Here is a 20,319-nt window from a genome sequence, read left to right on the forward strand (position 1 = left end):
GCGCAGCGCTGCCTAGTGAATGCGCTAACACCCACTAACTATGGCCAGCAGATGGCAGCATTGTATCTATTTTCAATGGGCTCTCGGTAGTATGGACAATATGGACATTGCAATGAAACATGACGAATCTGATGAAATAGAACGTTTTCAAGGATGAAGTGAATGATCAAAGCCTTTGTCACATTTAATCTAATTCAGAGCGTAATTTAACAAAAAAAGGAGTGTAAAAGTCACTGTTGTGCAGAAAATGTATCTTTTCACAAAAACTTTGTTTTCTTCTTATCTTTTCAATTTTCGCTCAATGTCACTCAAATTACCTATTTTCAAATGGTGATTACTAAAGAACGGACGGAATAAGGTAAAAACACTATTTTTTTAATGAAAGAATGTTTATGTAGACACAGCACACAATATTCTTTTTGACTTGAAAGATGAGTTAAAATGCTCAAAATCAACTGGCACTGTCGGAGTTGTTTTTTTATAACGTGTGGCATTAAAAGAGTTAACTGCTTCTGCTAGTTCTTGCTAGCTACCTTTGTTAGCTGCTCGCTCACTTGCTGACGCACCGTTTGTGCGCGTGCTTCAAAATCGTTGCATTCTATTAGTTCCCCACTAGATGGCACTTGATCCTCGTTATACTTCTGCGGGAGGCGACAGCGGAGACAATACGGCGGCGTGCCGCTCGTGCGTTTGCCTTCTTACTTGTGCGCAATACACATCACAATACGTCAGGTTGTTTTGAAAATGTTTCACTTCAAGTCAAGCCTGCTATTGGCTACGACGCCACAGAGTGGCCAATTCAGGAAGTCATTTATCGTTTCCAGAACAAGGAACAAAGTAGGGGGTGGGGGGTTGGTTATCACCATGGCAATTATTTAATGCCAATTTGCAATGGTTACTGTCGGCCCTATCTTGCCAAAACACAACACGCTCCGTGCTTAGTAAACTGTTTTTTTCCCCCTCGTCACACACACACGTCTACACAATCACACACAAACGTGGTCTCCCGGGCGGGAAGTGAATATGCACAATATATTTCGTTCTTCTTCTTCTTTTTCTTCTTCTTCTCCTGCAATGAATGTTGTAAAAATCCCTACAAAGCAAAAAGGCAAACAATTCATATTTTGATCATCACGATACTCATCGATCGTGAGGTGTCATGACATCATGCACAACTGTAACAAAATCTGTTTCAATGACTGTAAAAAGCAATTTGTGTTTGGGCTAAAAGAAAAACGATTTGAAAGTACGTGTGCATGACCTGAATGTAAGTGTCTGCACCATTGAGCCTCGTGAGTGCTGTCTTGGGATGCTCTCCTGACCTGTAAATTATTGAAAATACCAACATGGGGGAATCATTTAGGTTTAACAGATAAGCTGAAAGCATCACGATCTTGAGCTGTTTTCTTCTTCGTGATTTGTTGGTTCACCATTGAGGCAAACCTAGGCAGCATATATCACAATTTACAACTCCCTGACAAGCCATCTTTAGTATTCCCCTGTACTACTTACGTGCTAGGCAGGTTTTTTTTGTGTCCTGCTTCTGCACAGAGTAATAGCATGTGCCTTAGGCTTGCACCTTCCCCGAGAGTAGTATGTGATTATTTCTGGATCTTTTCCCCACACGACAAACGTGTTTTAAGATAAGAGGAAATGTACAAACAGAGGGTGCCTCGCAGTTATTGTGCAAGATGGGGCTAAAAGAGTAATTAAGGGGATTTGCATTTGTGGCTGATTAACGATGCATGACCAGCTGAATTGCTTCATTAGAAAGCCGACCTCAGCAACAGGATGTATAAGCGCTGACTTCCCGTTTGTGACTGATGCAAGGCTCTCCTCTTGGTGCAAATTGATTGCTTGAGATTTTATCTGCATTTCAATATAGTCCAAAGTAATTGAAGTTGTATTTCCCACTGTAGACAATTCATCTCTCCATATGACCAACTTGTCTTCCTGTCTTTCTTCATCATCCATTCTGTCTTCACCATCATCAATTGTCTTCATCTTCTGATTTCAAGTGAAAATAAATGTATGAATGAAACATATTTGGAGACCAATTCACAAACGTATGTACAGGATATGAGCTAAGGTGGTTTTACACAATTCATCTCTTGCAGTCTTTTTATTTTCCAGTTTCTTGTCTTTTTCTGCTTGTGGACATGTAGAGGGTAAAAATGCAAAGTGTACAAATAAACATAAATGAAAGTTTGAATGGGTTGTTTTGATGGCCCGAATGGACATGGGTAAATGTCATATTCCGTCAAATAACAAAATTGCAACAACGACAAAAAAGACAAGCAGTACTGTCAGTTTGAACTAGCATTCTTCTTATGAACAAATAAAGCAAACCTTAGTATCGTTTTCAAATGTTGCTTTGGCTCTCATTAGAATATTCTGTCTGAGCATGACAGATATAACATACTGTAAGTTCTTCTTCACTTTGATGTACTTTGATGCTCTATGTCAGCTTGATATCACTCAAACCCTCTTCAGAGCGAATATGTGATATTTCTTCATAGACCTTTTATTTCATTTTTCCCTTTTAAGAGGCCTAAAACATAAATTTTACATTTCAGAGCATAAAGTAAATATTGCATTTTTCCAGTTTGGCTTTGACTTGCCGTTGATGTTTGAAAAAGGAAGGAACCTCTACATATAACATTTGCAATACCTGGTCACCTTGAGTTTCAGATATTGTTATAGGAGACGTCAACCATTGCTGGTCACTATTTGGCAGTGAGATTGGTTGAACTGTAATAAACTCAGTGGATCTATTTAACTGCTTTGTACTTTGGTACTGATTTTGTTGTTAACATTATATTTTTTACAAATAGTTATTTTGATTACAGTGAAAATCCCGAAAGTTTACTTAAGTGTTTTCTGTAACATTTTGCCCCAAAATATTTTTACAAGAGCCTTTTTATTTGACTGATTTATTTTAATGAGTAGATCAACACTTTAGCAGTTTATAATGGAAACCCCTGCCATCCTCTGCCAATAGTTTTTAGACAGGATTCGGGTTCGAATTTCCCACCCTCTGTGTCTGCGAATGTGACATGTTTGCATTGTGTATGATTTGAAATTCAATTTTCTGCATTCAGTAGCTTTAAGGGAGACAGGTACACCCCTACAGTACGTTCCCATTCCCTCAAATAATGATATCCCTGCTAGCTTTAATTCCTCTGGTATTTTCCTGCTCTTTCCTTCCTTCCTCCATTTTTCCGGTTGCCATGGAAATGCCATATATCCGTAGAACAGCTGTTTTGCACCACCCGGCTAAATGACAACAACTGTGGAGTTCCCCATGGTCAGCACGATCCCTTTAAGGAGTGCGCATTGAGTCAAAGGTGGTTGTCGTAGCATGTAAAGTAACGGAGCATGTGATCAAACGTCAAACAGTCGCACCAAGATTGATCGCTTTGCCGCTGCTGCTGCGGAACAAGCGTAAACTGTAACTGCTGTCCTGTTTAAATCTTTCAGCGGACATAAATCTCTGTATAACCCGTGTTTCCTTTCACTTTCATCTCCAGCTTTACAGAATAACAAAAAATCAGTGTCTTGCGCTTTTAAAATAGGCTGCATGTACTGCATTTCTCGTGAAAGGATTATAATGAAGACTGAAGACATCCGAGAATGCTGGGAATGCTTAGAGCAACCGATCTAAAAGCATTTGAGTCTAAAATGCACATAAAACATGGCTGGCACTCTCGATAAGCTTCAGAGGTACATTATGCTGTAGTTGAAGCCAAATGCTTATGGGCACCCTGCCATGATACAGACAGTATCTCACTCACTTAGTGAGTACACCCCTCACATTTCTACAGACATGGTACAACACTAGAGAAATGACACTTTGGCACAATGGAAAGTAGTACATATGCGAGTGTAAATGATTGTTTTGTTGTAATATTATAGTCTAGGCCGGTGGTCTCAAGTACCCCTATCCAGCCTATTTTCCATGTCTCCAACAGCCAACACAGGTGTTTCAAACAATCAGCTAATCAGCTCTGCTTGAAGCCTGATAACGATCCTCAGCTGTGTTGGCTGAGGGAGGTATGGAAAACAGGCTGGATAGGGGTACTTGAGGACCGGGGTTGAGAAACACTGGTCTAGGCTATCTTTGCGTACCAGAGTCCCCCCCACCCCCCACCCCCATGGCATGAGGTACTACAAAAACACCTGCTTCCTAATCACACCTGAGAACTTAAGCACCTTTGTCCGCACCAGCAGTTATCCGATGCAATTGCAACATGCAGTGAGCTCGCTAGCCAGCTACGCCTACACCACTAAAATGTGGGGATGCCTGTTTTCTGAATTTGGTCGTAAGCTTCGCAAGCTGAGCCGTGATTGGTCGTTACCTGAGCCTTGAGCAACTGTGATGTCATTTTCAGTGTACAACAAATGACAAAATGGCTGCCCCCTGATGCGGATAAAAAATGGTTCATATTCCACAAACAATATTAATCACAAGACTTTGTTTAGAGCGGCAGCACGGTGGCTGACTGGTTAGCACGTCCGCCTCCCAGTGCAGAGGACGTGAGATCGAGTCCGGGCTTCGGCCTTCCTGGGTGGAGTTTGCATGTTCTCCCCGTGCTTGCGTGGGTTTTCACCGGGTACTCCGGCTTCCTCCCACATTCCAAAGACATGCATGGCAGGTTAATTGAACACTCCAAATTGTCCATAGGTGTGATTGTGAGTATGGTTGTTCGTCTCTGTGTGCCCTGCGATTGGCTGGCAACCAGTTCAGGGTGTACCCCGCCTACTGCCCGAAGCCAGCTGGGATAGGCTCCAGCACCCCCGCGACCCTTGTGAGGAAGAAGCGGTCAAGAAAATGGATGAATGGATGGATGGACTGTGTTTAGGCCGGTGAGGCTGCATAGAATATTTATGGTAAAGAAAATTTGGGGGTTGCCTTCCCCTTTAAAAAGCCCGACAACTAGCTTTAAGCTGGTATGGCTACTTTAGAGTGCCTCATTGTTGCATGTGAGTGAGCCCAGTTTATGATGTTTTGTTCCTAATTAGATGTGTCTCTCGTTGTCTTTTTTCCTTCATAAATGTTTGGTTTTGGTGTTTGTTAAGGTCAAGACACATTCACAAAATGAAAGCAACATTTGTATGAATAATATTCCAATAAGCAAATTAGTTGAGCATTTGAAGCTGGAGCCAGCGGGAGTGTTGAGTTTCATCCACAAAGAAATACATAATGATCTCTGCTCAAGTTTTCTATTTAGTATGCATAGATTCAAAACACAATGAGGGGAAAGCAATGTTCAAGGAGAGACTTGTAAAAAAAAAAAAATGCAAATTGTTTTTTCAAAATAAGAGGTCTAGTGGTATTAAACAATAAAAATGTTCCCCCCCCCCCCCCCCCTCATAGCTGCATTATTGGAAATGGTGTAACTGCCCTATTGATTGGTTTTCCCAGGCAGGCACTCTGTGTTTGTCTTATTTATTTACTGTCTCAAGGTCATCATGCAGCTCGTTACCTTTAACCTCTTTTCAGAGTCACTCAATATGTGCTCTAAATTCCAGACGGCATCTTCAAAGGCTCATGGCTGACTGATGTATGTATGTAGGAAAATGTAGTCTATTAAGGAAAGCCAGTGTATTTGTTTATTCTCTATCACCGTGTGTCATTACACTTATTATATATAGTACATAGCGCTATCATATGCAAGAAGGGGAAAAAAAACAGTAATCTTTTTCTGTGGCCATAAATCCTGCTTGTATCTCGTCCGCTTAAAATTTGCTCTTCGCTAATGAGCATCTCAGCGATAATGCAGGAAAGCCAAAGCAATATGTATTCCCTGGTAACTACTTAAATCTTAGATGAGCCTTAATTGGGGGGAGTAAGAGTCCTGACTGAGCCTTTACAGTATTTGGAAGAGATGAAAGATAATTGCAGTGATTGACTTCACTGTTCAATTTCTACTCAACAATATTACAATTCAGAGGCCATTAGACAAATGAGGAAACAAATATTTGTGTAGATGTGTATGATTTTACCCTTAAAAGGATTAAATTATGGTTTGGCATAATTTAAGACAATTCAGTACCGGTAATTTGTAGACCAGTTTGTCTATTTGGTAAATTGTGGTTAGCACTTCTGCCTCACAGATGAGTCACTACATGAAATAGTAAAATGTACAAGATGTGCCAAATTTCCAGGAATTGTGTAACAAAAGATTATTTTAAATCCAAACTACTAATTTCGCTCCTCTAACTGCATCCCTGGACGGATGCTTTTAGGAGTGGTGGTGCCATTGCAGCTCTGTTATCATGGCCATCTTGATGTCAACCATGCAGTTAAAGATTATTCCAGCATGCCTGATGTTCTTTTAGGCCAACAACTGTAAGATGCTCCGGGCATTGTGAGCAGCCATGAGTCCCGCCACAGCAAATATGAGGATTTCTTTGTGGATGTGCTGGTTGATCGTCTCATTGTCTTGTATGCTTCCAACTTCGTGGGCCCAGTTTGGAAAAGTCATACTTAGAAGAGTTTGGTGTGAGGGGAAAAAACTTACTGGAAACACATGATTTCAAAACCTGGGCCTAGCCAGTCTCTTCTCGATTGTTCAATGCAAAATTCCACATAAAAAAATCTAGAAAATCTCCTTAGAACAAGAGAAATAGTTTTAGCTGGTGTCCCAATACTTTTGTCCATTCTGAGAATATGCATTACGTAATTACTAATGAGGTTGAACATGTCTGGTAAGGTAATGAGCCATTAAATGACTTTAAGCGGGTCAATGACAGTCGGAATTAGCGGCAGACTAATTGACCCTGTCTTCATAGCTGACTTTGAAGTGTGTGTGTGTGTGTGTGTGTGTGTGTGTGTGTGTGTGTGTGTGTGTGTGTGTGTGTGTGCGTGTGTGTGTGTGTGTGTGTGTGTGGAGTTTTTAAATTTGTGAAGTAGTGGGTTGGTTAGCACACCTGCCTCACATTTCTCATGTTCCTGTGTGGAGTTTGCATGAATCGATTTTCGATTAAGAACGATTTTGGATTCAAAATGATTTGATTGACAATGATTTTTGCTTCAATCTATAGATGTTCAAGGAATTGTAATGATCTACTCCAGTCTGACTCGCTAATGCTAACTACTGCGCTACTCGCGGAACTTTTACCACTCAAAAGAACGGCTCCAAGCTGCAAAAAAAAACAACTTTTATTGGAATAACTTCATGACTTTTTCCTTCTACTCTCTAATGTGGCTACAACTTTACAGTGTATCAGACCGTGTGGAACCACACTGCCCCAAAGTGGCCAACTCGGGTACAACATGAACAGCGCTCCCAATAAAGGCACACACAAACAAAGGGAAGACAGTATAAAATAATTTAAATAAAATCGATTTTGGGACATTTCAAATTGATTCTGAATCGTACTAAATGAGAATCGATTTTTTGGCACAACCCTAGTAGTCAGCCTTCATCTAGTGTTCAATATTGGTTGTCCTTATTGCCCTGATGCTACATGTGTCTCCATTTGCAATGTTTGCGTTTGATATCAATGTTTGTAAATCATAATCTTGTGTTGCAGTGCTGCGTCTCCTGAAGGAGGGAGCTGAACCCAACACTCCTATTTCCTCTGGGGGATCGTTGCTACATTTGGTAGGCAACACACACAAATGGTGCACGACAGCTATATGAGACATAATGAGGATGTATCATTTGTTTGTTTGTCTAGCATGCAACTGTTGAATTTTAACCATGAAATTATGTATGTAATGTTTTGGCGTGTGAAGAGTGGATTTGTGTGAACAGCATGATTAACAAGAGTGCAGATAAACCATCGACTAGGGCGACATTTGTATTGTAGTCCAGACAAGAGAACTACAAGAAGAATAGAAGAATGTTGCGAGAAACTATGACAAGCACCTTTAACGACAACTCCTTCTATTGAGTGCATCCTGCCAACGTTTCGCAGTGCGCTCGTCACGACAACGTGCTGGCGGCGGAGGTGCTGATGGAGCGAGGTCTGAACGTCAACCTGCAGGACGAAGACCTGTGGACGGCGCTGCATGTAGCATGTGTGTGCGACCACGCCGACATGGTGCTGCTTTTGCTTCTGGTGAGAGACACACGAGGTGCATGAATTGCTTCTGTAATCGTATGCCACCAGACACTCACACAATAACAACATGCATGGGCAAGCGCTGCTAATTCAGGCATGAAAGGTACAATTTGTATTCTCTTGTTGAATTGGTTGGTATACAAGTTCTATATTTGAAAGTACACAAGTGTTCTAATGATTTGATGTTTGAGGTTTTGGGTAGGCCTGTAGTACATTTTACTCTAAACTGAGTCTATTTGGTCCCACTCTAAACAGAGAAAAATCTACACTTGGAAAAGAGTAAAATATTCAGAGTAAATTTCAATGAAAGTATTTTTTAGTGTGAACGAGAGAATTTGCCTATCACATGAAAAAAGACAATTAAAGATTTTTCACTACTTACTTTTCAAGTAAATTTTGCATGGAGAGATTATGGCTAAATTTGACAAATTTATTAAATAAAAATAAAAAGGTACACAAGGGTTGAGGAGCGAACTCACGACCTTCAGCCACTCTACCACGTGAGCTATGCCACTCCTACTGTTATATCCAAGATGGAGACCAAAAACGATGTTTTGTCTCTTGCAGTTATGATTCCAGCTGACACGAGCGATATATACACACACAGGGAGTAGATTGGCTGTCTCCCAAACTGAATTTGTGGGTTTGTTCATCAACCCCTGAGTGACTTTTATTTATTTATTATTTTTTCCAAGTGTACATTTGACCCTATTTAGAGTGAGACCAAATAGATTCAGTTAAGAGTACAATTTACTCTACATAATTTACTGTGTGGGTCACAGGTTTCCTGGATTTGAAAAACAAGCTCGGCTTGGATACTATATTTCTATGCATACAAATAAAGACATCCACCTTTAATACACTCTGCTCCCCATTTGCTGTTGAGTAAATACAGTAAACGCCCCCACACACTGTAGCAAGTTCATCAAAGAGACACAGGTTCTATGGCGAACATGTCTACTGCTGTCTTGACAGGAGCCGTGAAGCGTCTGATTAGGCCCTTCAAGAGAACAGGGCCATCTGCAGGGGAAGGCAAATAAGACATTCAGCTCAGTCACGTTGTGTTGATTAGACCCGTAGAGGCTTGTCACCAGGCTCAAGCTAAACTCCTTCCCCAGCTTGCTTGTGTTGATTGACTGTATGCGGCAATGTCGAGGTTCCGCCGAGGCACGGATGCGTTTGAAGAGCTGCCATCCAAAGGGTGAAACGCTCACTGCGGTGGGTCTGTCAGCATCTTCTCCCTGCAGGATGCTTCATAATGCCTACCATCCGTTTGATGGATAGGTTTTCCTGGTGAACTCTTGATGATGGCGAAAAGAGCACGGGAAGCCTGTTAGCTTGCGAGCTAACTGGTGGCTGGTGACAACCCGTTGGGATATATGTCAGAGATCTGAGTTTTTATGTGGGTTAAGTTTTGCCGCTCAAGCAAGTAGGGATATGTACGCATGAGAATGCTGCTAGATGAAGAAGCAACCATTTTTCAGCGGGGTGGGCATGTCAAGATGAGACAACGGCTTGTTTTTTATACTGATATTTTAAATATATATATTTTTTATCATTCAAATTAGTGGTGTCTTAAAGACATGTTTATTTTCACTTTTCAGGGACTTTAAGCAGTAATCCTTAAAAATCTCAGCACAAAGTTCTTGGCAGATTTGAATGGACTGTCGAACAGTCCATTGTTTGAGCCTAAACTACATTTGAAGTGAACTGACTTGCATATTCATTGAACAGTACACAATAATTTTAGCCCTTTTATATTGCTAATAGTGTGTTCTATAACAATGTATGAAACTGATCCAAAACCTACTGCTTGGTTTCTGTAGTCTCCCTTAATTTTGGTGTTTTGTGATCCTTCGTTGGCGATGAGAAACGGTCTTCATCATCCATCATAATTGCTGAACCCCATCAATGAATTTGTCTTTATCCTCCAGTGTTAATGCTCTGATACATTTCGAATGTATCATCTTCCTCACCAGAGGTGGGCATTCCGTCAACATTGACGGAAGATCCATTAAGCCGTCAACGTCCCTTTTGTTAAAGAATGATGAGAACCTTAAAAAAATTTGATGGACTAACCATTTCTGGAAGTGGGTTTTTCGTCAATTAATGTAATCGTCAATCCGTCAGTCCAATCGTCAGTCCGTCAATGACGGAATGGCAATTTTGCTGATGAATGACAAAAGATGGAAATATTGATGGACGCCCATTTTGCTGAGGAAAGACGAATGACAGATTGGCAATAAAAGTGTGTTTCGGTTTGAAATATTGACGTATTGCCGATGACGGACGGATGTCCCGACTGTTGTCGATTGCCGAATTACGGACGCTCAAAATTCCTTGACGCTCCCACAATGACTCTACTTCTACCATACAATGTATCCTGTGTTTTCACTTCCAATTTACTCTGCAACTCAACCACTATTTCCCCAAAATGTCAGTTGAGCATTAAGGATGCTTTTTGAGAGGGTAACCCAAGACCTTTCTTGTCTAAATGTATAAAAAATAACCTTGACTTCTCTAGATGCAGATACAATAAGCTTTTTCATCTGCTCATTTATTTTGCTCTCCAGTCATTCAGCTGCTGCCTCATTGGTGCTGTTAAGTGGAAGCGCTTTCCACAGAATATGATGGGTTTCCATTTTAATGAGAAGTGGAAACGTGGCCTCACTCAACGCACCCGATTAGCAGCCTTATCTTTAAAAGCCACTGAAAGAAATTGTCTATTGTCTCTTGCTCTTAGTCTATACGTCTTTGCTCCTCCCCATCCTTTCTTCATCTTTGCTTCCTCCACTGAAGCTGTATGATTTTGCTGATGAACACATTTCCAAGTTTTCATATTTTCTCCTCTCTGTCCTACAAATGGTTGTTACCACTCTCATCACCAACCGGATTCCAAGAATATTCCCACACGTATTCTTTGCTCCTGCTCAGGTTCTGGTGATTAACTGAAAATTCAGAGACAGCATGGATCGGTACAGTGGTTCTCTGATTTGAGCGTCACCCCTCTAAACGTTTGCAAGATGTAGCAGAGCAGTCAAGTGATCCACGGGAGACCTGTTCCCTCCTAAAATGTTATTTCTTATCCTCATCCTCAAAAAACACCAGTGGGGAGTTGTGGAATTGACCCACTTTCCCTTCTTGTGACGGATGCATTTGGAACGTCTGTATTTGCCAACCTTTTGAAGTTTTAGGCTAACAGCAAGCCCCTGGCTGCTCTCAGCTCTGCTTCGAATGTCTGTCTGTAGATAACGTCACTCGGTCTGCCGCGGAGTCCAATGAAGGCTGATCTGCTTTGGGGTTAATTATGTAACGTTTCATTTGTTTATAACATTTTTGTTCAGTGAACGCAGTCAATGGATCCTCTGGATTTGTTGAATCACCACATAATGCTAGCCTCGTTAGCTGTTCGACGAGGCAACTGGTTTATAAGCAAACCAGTAAGTTACTTTGCACCTCATTTAAACAATAGTTGTTCAATGGGGATAAAAGTGTGGAACACTGCAATTTTTTTTGTATTTTTTTGTTTAAGCGTCTGTGTAGTAGTCTACCGTAAGTTAGCAGGCTACTTCGTGGTTCTCAAAGGATGATGTAGGATGACAGAATACTTTTGTGTCTGTTTGTTTCTGGGCTGGTGATACTGTTCCATCATCAACTCAAATGGCAAAGACAGCAAGTGAAATAAAATGTGGCACACTTAAGTAGGGTGTGTCTATTAACAGGCTTATTAAAACATGCAGGTCTGTAGCATTTGCATTCTCACGTGGCGGGAATAATAATGTGAGTCAAGTACAAGTTACATTATAGGTTATATAAAGCATCATGCATTTTTTTTATTTTATTTAAAAGGGTTCCTAAGCATCTTAACATTTGTGTGACCCAAGGGTGAAGAATTGCAGCTATTTTGTGGCTGAAATTAGCATGTGTTGAGAGGAATGTAATGTCTCATGCAGAAGACCCACTGCTCATTTGCTGGCCTATGGATTTTGTTACCATGACGACTAGGTGCAGAAATACTTGTCGCAAAGTCACAAGTCGCAAAATAAACTGCGCAGCACGCGCGAACCCCCGCAAAGACTATTGTAATTGATTATTTGCGTTCATGGAGGCAGCACTTCATCACCATACAGCAGATGTATGAATGGAAATGGAAATCAAATAGTTTTGTCATTGCAAGTCAAAACTATAGCATAACGAAATTCATTTAACTTTTTTTATTTATTTTTTTTTTTTGGACAAAGCACTTATTTGAGATCAAATCTTGATTTAGATTTTTTTTTTTAATGGTACTGTACTGTCCGCCTGTTTGGAATTTTGTATATCATTGCTACTTCACAGAAACTCCATAAAATAATGTATGGACTAATGTAAAGTATTTTTTTTACAAAGTGATGCTATTTATCAGTCCCCATGTGGTCTGTTATTTTTTACAAATTAACAAAACTAAATATAAATTGTAAATTATAACTCCACCCCTTCCTCACTCCGCGGGAGACTTGCCACAATGTGTTGCCTCAAGATTGAAAGTGTACGTTTTATAGGAATAACAAATTGAAGCAGTTAGGTTAGTAATTAGATGACGCCCGACAATGATATGTTAAACAGTTCGCAATGGTAACAACTCAAGATGTGTCTACGACTTATCATTGATTCTGTGGTAGTCTCAGTACATACCAATTGCCATTATCTAGAAGAGGGAATAACTCTTAATTGAATAGCTGTCCAAATGAGTAACCAATAGACATAAGCGTAACTTCCATCAGCTGAACCACCAAGGCCATGCTGTTCATCATATTGCGGTGGTGAGCGAGAGCGGGTCAGGAGTCAACTTGTTAACCTCTCCCAGTCTGCAGGGCTGCTTGCCGACGCCAACTCATTTATATCTGTCATCGCTTATCATTCCAGTGCAGACACATGACTAATGCCTCCGCGTCCACGGGCCACTTGTCATAATTCCCCTGCCGCCATCTGCGTCGCCTGGTCTCGTGGTGCTTTGTGGTGCGATGAAAGCAGAGCTATTACTTTTGTGGCGGCGCAGTAACTCTCAAGAGAGTTGAGGCATTTTTCACATTATACTCTCACGGGACACAACAATAGTTACACCTGTGCAATCTAATCAGGGCTGAATAGAAGAAAAAAAAATTGACTGTTTGTTGGTTGAATTGTAGTCTACTTCCTGCTTCATTGAGGATCCAGATACACAAATAAATTAACGTACCTTTACCTTTAGCCAGATTTATTGTTCTTTCCTAGCCAATGCTCTACAGGGCAAATGTTGAACTGGGGCTAGACCAGATTCTTACAAAAAAAAAATTGCATAATCCTGATAACTGACTAGCCAACAGCATGTAAATTTACCCATCGATTTTCTATAGTGCAGTAGCATCCCAGTGTCATAGGTTAGCCTATCCCAGCTGACTTTCGGCCAGAGGCAGGGTACAGCCAATCACTGGGCACATATTTGCAAACGATCATTAACACTCACATATATGGGCAATTTAGAGTCATCAATGAACCAAAAAATTCATATCTTTAGAAAGTGGGAGACTGGGAGGACCTGGAGAATGTACTGTAATTAAAGTGGACATTTGCAAATACCTTGGTTTTGTCACAAGTTGAGGAGTTTTTGTGATGGTGGTGGCAAAACGGTGGACCCAAGTACAGGGAAGCAGTGCGGCAAAGCAGGAATTCTGGATGTACTCAAAACGAAATGTATTGTTCTACAAAAATAAAACAAAAAGGAAAATAGGGCACTTTGAAACAGCCAAATACCAAATTAACAGAGAAAAGGACCCCAACTTCACCAAACGGCTTCAGTCTGACATCACTCCACAATGGAGAGACAGACCATGACAGCAAAACATAATTTACAAGATTTTAAACAGACCTTTATTTATTGTTACTTTAGTTTTTAGGTTCATGTAACACAACACAGTGATTTAGAATGACTGCATTAACCAGAACAACAAACAATTGATTGTAATCAGCCATCTTTGTTGTTTACATTTCATACACTTCAAGGTCACAACTGGGACAATTTAAATGAGAAAAGTCCAACTTCCCACCTTCCTCGAATGCTGCTTAAATACAAGCAAACTGCAGAGACGAGGAACACCTGGACAAGATTCTCGTGGCTGAGGAAGTTGATTGGTAGACACAAGGGACCAGGCCCACGAGATCAGCCGGACTCAAAATTCTAACGAGCAAGACAATACATGAAAAAAGGGACACAGCGAAAATGTGACAAAACTAATGCCAATCACAACTAAATCATCAAAAACACAGTTTTCTAAAAAAAAAAAAAAAAAAAAAAAAACTATAAAATACCTGCAATTACGGCAGGCTATTTTATTCACCATCAAGCAGTCACTATTTTGTGTCAAAATATTTTTCCTCCATTCAATATTAGTGTAATAAATGAATGCCTAACTTATGTGGTATTTATCATTAGTTTATATGATGTCCAGTTTACATTATAGCAATACATGATATATTTCAATCAATTTGCAAAGGATTTCTTATTTTGGCCTTAAATATTTTGGAAAATCCAGCATTATATTTGTGTATTTTGTTTGCACTTGAACTGCTGTGTTGTTTACTGTCACAGCTCATTCCAAAATCATTTAATCACACATTCAGTATGAATGTAAAAGTTTATGTGCGCATTGGCTTACAGGCACGGACAGTATACACTGTATCCATTGTAACTGGCAAGTGATAACGCCATCCAACTAGACTCACAATGACGTATACTGGGCCCGGAGGTGAATGCTGTGGCTTTTGCTTTAGTGCCACAAAGACTCACAGGCGCAGAAAAAGCAGCCGGGAGGAGATTTTAGCTTTATGAGGAGGGTGATTGGTGTTTGTTGGGGTGACCAGCACAAATCTAAGGGATATAGTGCCGGTTTATAAGGAGAGTAAGAAGATTGGAGACTTTTTCCTCAATAATATTCCTTAATTGTTTTTGTTAGCCAAAAGCAAAAATGGCTGACACATCTGTTTGTGCTGTAACCATTATCTGATGATAAAGTGGCACCATTATACTTTCGTTATCATTATAATCTCTTGTGTCAAAAACAGTTTGTCTGGAAGTGTGCGATATCATTTTTTGTTTCTTATGAAACAAGTCTCTGACGCATGAATCAATTAGGACTTTTGCTTTGGGGAGGTTTTCAGCCCTTTCTCTTGGTGGACACGCTCATAAATCTCTTTGCTGTTGCGCAACGGGGTCATTAGAATTCTATTAGCTGCTTATATCCAATAAGGGTCCTCACTTAGCCACCCCCACCACCACTACCCGTTACCATTATCAGACCTGGTCCAGTGACGATCATTACTTCCGCTCGTCTTTTATGGTCTAGTCAAACGACCGATTCATGTGCCAGTGTCTGGCGATGTACAGTATATTATTTTTACTGCGTCAACATGAAAAGAACATGAGCGCATTTTGCATCATGCGTGCATATCACATGATTTTAACAACTAATGAATACAACCAAAGTGAAGCAATCTATCATAACCACATTGTGAGTCGTTAATGGCGCCTGAGGAGAGGGCCTGCTATAAAACCACTCCAGTGCGATTCGCGAGTCAAGTAAACACAAACACACATTCATCTTCCCACCTAACCTAATGTTCACCCCTAATCTTTATGTTTAATGAGATCCTCAGCTGAAGAGTGATCTCTTCTTGTTTCAGGTGAAAATGAAGATAGAGTTGAAGCGCTAAGGTCAAACACAATCCAATCCAAGATGCAAGTTGGGGGATTTTCTGAATTTCGTGAACATTTTTTTCTTTAGAACTAAACCTGCTTGTTGTAAAATGGCACACCAAAAGACCCCTTAAACGTGCCTGATGTAAAATAAATAAACTGAGCACTAAACTAACGCTTGCATAAACTTATCAGCAACGAGGAAGTTGTTTCCGTCATTTGTCAGCGAAACAGGCTGTTGGTACTGACCCAGTTATTGACGACTCTGGATCAAATCAAATAAAATAAATCAGTCAGTCGTTAATCGTTAACAAAACGAGCATCATATCAACGGAATGCCCACCTCTGGTATAATGAATATTCAGTTGAAAGACTCATCTTAAAGGTGGTTAGCAATTTTCTAAGAAATCACCCGGTGGTTGGAGACCACTAGTGTAATGTGTCAAACAAGTATTTACACCTTTAATAATAAAATGTCAAAAGAATGGTCACTCAGCCAAGGCATTTGCAACCAATGATCAAGATGTGATGTGAGTTCAAGTCACTTTGCAGATGTGCTTTATACATTTTTTAAACATTCTTGACCACAAAAAAAAACACACAAAAAAAAACAGGTTATCTGCTGTACACATAAACTCAAGAAATTACTTTAACCTTGTGAACAAGTGAAAATGTATTTTTTTTATTTTGGACTAAGTGTTGCAAAAAGGATTTTGTGTGTTTTGGTTAATTTAAAGGTGGTGTTCACTCCTAAAAAAATGTTAGTTGAATTACTAATCGGACACTTAAGATGTTCCACTGTAATGTCATAGAATTTGTCGCGACAACTGCCGCTCACTAAACTCCTGAATGTCGTTTGGTCTTTCTCGGAAGGCTGGGGTGAACGTTCTGCTGCAGGACGTCGACGGGAACGTTCCTCTGGACTACGCCTCTGAGGGAACCAAGAGCCGCTACATTCTGCAAAAACACCTAGAGGAAAACGGTAAAGACATCTGATGCTTTTGTTTGCATTTGAGTTCGGAGAGAAAGGCAAGCATTCGCCAGTTTGACGTTTACATATTTGTACATTTGAGAGTCGAAAGCAGGTGTGCATAATATGGCCCACCATGCATTATCATTGTCAAGAGTTATGTACTATTTTATTAGCTTAATAGCATAATTGCCACATTTTTACAAAACATGGCAAAAAAATCACACATTTGACTTTTTTTTTTGTCATCTATGAATAACCAGGCCATCTGCTTGTGTAAAAACAAGCAAACAAAAAAACACGGCCATAAAATTTGACCCCTTTAGTCAAAATCGTAAAAATAATATTAGCCAAAATTGCACTCATTATTACAGTAAAAGCATGAGAGTCAGACATTGCACTTCATTGGGAATTATGATTAGCATCTATAGACAGCTTTAGGTCATATTTTAAGGACTTTTTTTGTATTACATACTGCACACCCTTCGGGCTAAATGTGGTTAGAAACATGTACAGCGTGTAATGATCCTCTGTAGGCCAGCCATGAAGCTACACGGGATGAGACCACAAACCCTTGAAGAGTTAAGTGCAGCCTACGAACGAACACACGCAAACCAGTCTCTGCAATGAGCCCGAGCCATTTACAGTAATTTATGGCTACTTCACTCAGCTTTTGTTAGCCAAGCCCTGAAGTGATCACATCCCTCCTGCAGTCTGCATTACCCCCCCTCCCCTCGTACCCCCGCCGCCACTTTAACCACCATGCAACACATGGCATGCTGGGCCTCTGTTGCTATGGAAACTTTGCTTCATTGCCTTTTCCCACATTCATGGAGGGGGTGATGGGGGGGGGGGGCTGCCCATGTACAGTACTTTATGAGGCATATAATTTATTGTGAATCTATTAAGTTATACAGTCCTTCAATTCTTCCTACAACTTCATTCAAGTCCACTGTTGGCAATTTTGAAGCTCTATTGGTTCAGATACTATTACTTATTTTTTATGTGTGTTTTTTTGGAAATATATACTTGTTTTTGTATGCCAGGTGTGGATGTGTCTTCTCTGCATACCATGAGGACACAGAGGCCCAACAGCATGCTATCTGACATTAGACAGCTTGTAGCCGCAAGGGCAGACCTCAATCAGCCCAATGACGACGGGGTGACCTTGGTAAGTCTCCTTTGTGCATTGACTTCTTTTGGGTTGGTATGGACTTAACTCGTTAAACCTGTCCACCTTTCAAAAGCTTCACATAGCGTGTGCCAGTGGCTATCGGGACGTGGCAGCTGTGCTCTTAGAGAACGGTGCAGATCCTCATCCAGTGGCCCACAACTTCTGGACACCTCTCCACCTGGCTGCTAAATATGGGCAGGTAAAAAAAATAAAAATAAAATTGGACTTTTGTATGAGAATCCTTACTGTGAATGCTCCATTGATCCGGTGTAAGTATTGATGGATCATTCCAGTGACCAATTGGCCTGCAGTCACTCAGCACACTTTCTGATGAACTGCTCCTTTTGCCTCCGTTGATCCTCAGCTACATTGCTTTTGGATTTGGCATCACATTTTAGATTAGCTCTTTGGTGGTGTCTTGAAGACGGAAAAGATATTTTCACAAAGTCGTGCAGGAAAGATGATTTGATCTGATGCTCTGAAGTAAAAGAAGCGGATTACGTTAAAATTTTTGCGCACTCATCGTGATTTTTATAATTACATTTCTGGGCTTTGGGCTCGTATGCTGACAAAGAGAATATATGCATATTTTGACTGTCTCCCAACTTTAGCTTCATCGTGCCAAAAAGCACATTTTTGTACTTCACATTATGAATGTCAAACACAAGGTTGTTGACATTCCTAAAGGGAAAATTTTACATTTTCTTCTAAGATGCAACCAGGCATGGACTGAAAAGATTGAGATCTTTCAACTTTTTAAAGTACTATAGCATTTGTCCTAATTTGGGTCGCAATCATCAGCTGATCGAAGGGTTCTAAATCCTATTTCATCTAATAGTGACCTCCACTTTAATAATCTTACAGTATATACCGCTTAGCCTCATCAGGGTTGCAGTTGTGCCGGAGCCTCTGGGCAAGAGGTGGGGTACACCCTGGACTGGATGCCAGCCAATTGCGGCACTCTGATGATGATGATAAGGATGATGATGATGGCGGCGATGTCGATCAATGGTAGTGTGGATGTCTCCCAACCCCAGAGGTTGTGGGTTTGATCCTCGGCCTTTATGACCATGTTGAAGTGCTCTTGAGCTAATTACTGAGCCCCCAGTTGCTCCTGATGCTGCGCCATCACCAGGTGAATCCGAAGTCAGTGTGAAGCTTTTCGAATGCCTTAATAATTGGAAAAGCGCTATACTGTACGTAAGTGAAAGACTATTTACCAATAATAATAAATCATATTTGTATACCTTTTTTTTTTATACTGACAGCCGCTTAACTCATTCACTGCCATTGACGGCTTTAGAAAAAAATTTTCCACTTTTAACGAGAGTATGAAAACCTAGAAAAAAGTTGTTATTGTACATTTAGAACAGATATAAAATTTGTGATTAATCGTGAGTTAACTATTGAAGTAATGTGATTAATTACAATTAAAAATTGTAATGACCCGACAACCTAATTTGTGATAATCTTTTCTTTTCTTTTTTAAAATAATTTATTTATTTATTTTTTGTTTATTAAAATTAGGGCGTCAGGCGATTCCATTTTTAATTTTTAATTAATTAATTATTATTAATCGCATGACTTCAATAGTTAACTCATGATTAATCACAAACTTTATATCTCGTCTAAATGTACAATATTTTTTTTTCATATTCTTGTTAACAAAAGTGGGAAAAAAATGTTAAACTAATAGAAATAGTTCAAATGAATTTTTGACATCTATAGCCGTCAATGGCAGTGAATGAGTTAATAGACACCCTATTTCAATTAATCAAAAGATTATTTTGATTTCAACAGGGAGAACCAAACAACAATTATCATCCCAGTCAAATTTCATGTGTGCACATGACAAAAAAAGACAATTTCCTCGTGTTCCTATCATATTGTATATTCAGCATTGCAATTTTGGATCTGCTGAATGTTCAAGCTCTGACTTGGTCACAGGAAGGCATTTTGCCATACCACACTATGACAAGACTCTTTCACCTCTACATTTTGTTGTACCGTGGTCTATGCCACTTGCTGGCCTCTCCTATAGCAGTTTTCAGGTGTACTCTTTCAAGTTTTAAATGGAATGTTATTTGGGGTGATCAACGTCCACCCTGTTGTCAACTGCATTTGAGTAAATCAGGTCCTTATTGGTGCCGCATGACATCATGACTGCCACATTCATGTGGAGTAAATGGAAAGGAAGGTTTGTCTGATGCGAGGCCATCATAGCAAACAGTTGCCTGGAAACACTGACGGCCAAGTGTAACTCGAGCTGGAGCATAAAACCCAAAGACCTCTTGTGCAATGTTGCATACACCCCACACTCTCACCCTTTAAGAAGACGTATGACCCTATTACCGCGGCTAATTAAGCTCCGCTCTCCTGCTATTGCGATAA

At 40.2% G+C, this 20,319-nt stretch overlaps 1 protein-coding gene across 3 annotated transcripts in view; it reads left to right on the forward strand.

Moving 5' to 3' along the window:
* Window positions 1-20,319, forward strand: part of myo16 (myosin XVI) — a 119,248-nt gene that overhangs the window by 27,877 nt on the left and 71,052 nt on the right. For all 3 annotated transcript variants that reach the window (XM_077580306.1, XM_077580305.1, XM_077580304.1), the window contains 5 exons: window positions 7,540-7,610; window positions 7,927-8,070; window positions 16,658-16,766; window positions 17,801-17,925; window positions 18,002-18,127. In XM_077580306.1, the coding sequence (XP_077436432.1) occupies window positions 7,540-7,610; window positions 7,927-8,070; window positions 16,658-16,766; window positions 17,801-17,925; window positions 18,002-18,127 (575 nt within the window). The remainder of the gene's footprint in view (window positions 1-7,539; window positions 7,611-7,926; window positions 8,071-16,657; window positions 16,767-17,800; window positions 17,926-18,001; window positions 18,128-20,319) is intronic.

Source organism: Vanacampus margaritifer, chromosome 11 (assembly GCF_051991255.1).
Source record: "Vanacampus margaritifer isolate UIUO_Vmar chromosome 11, RoL_Vmar_1.0, whole genome shotgun sequence".
In the NCBI taxonomy this organism is placed as follows: domain Eukaryota; kingdom Metazoa; phylum Chordata; class Actinopteri; order Syngnathiformes; family Syngnathidae; genus Vanacampus; species Vanacampus margaritifer.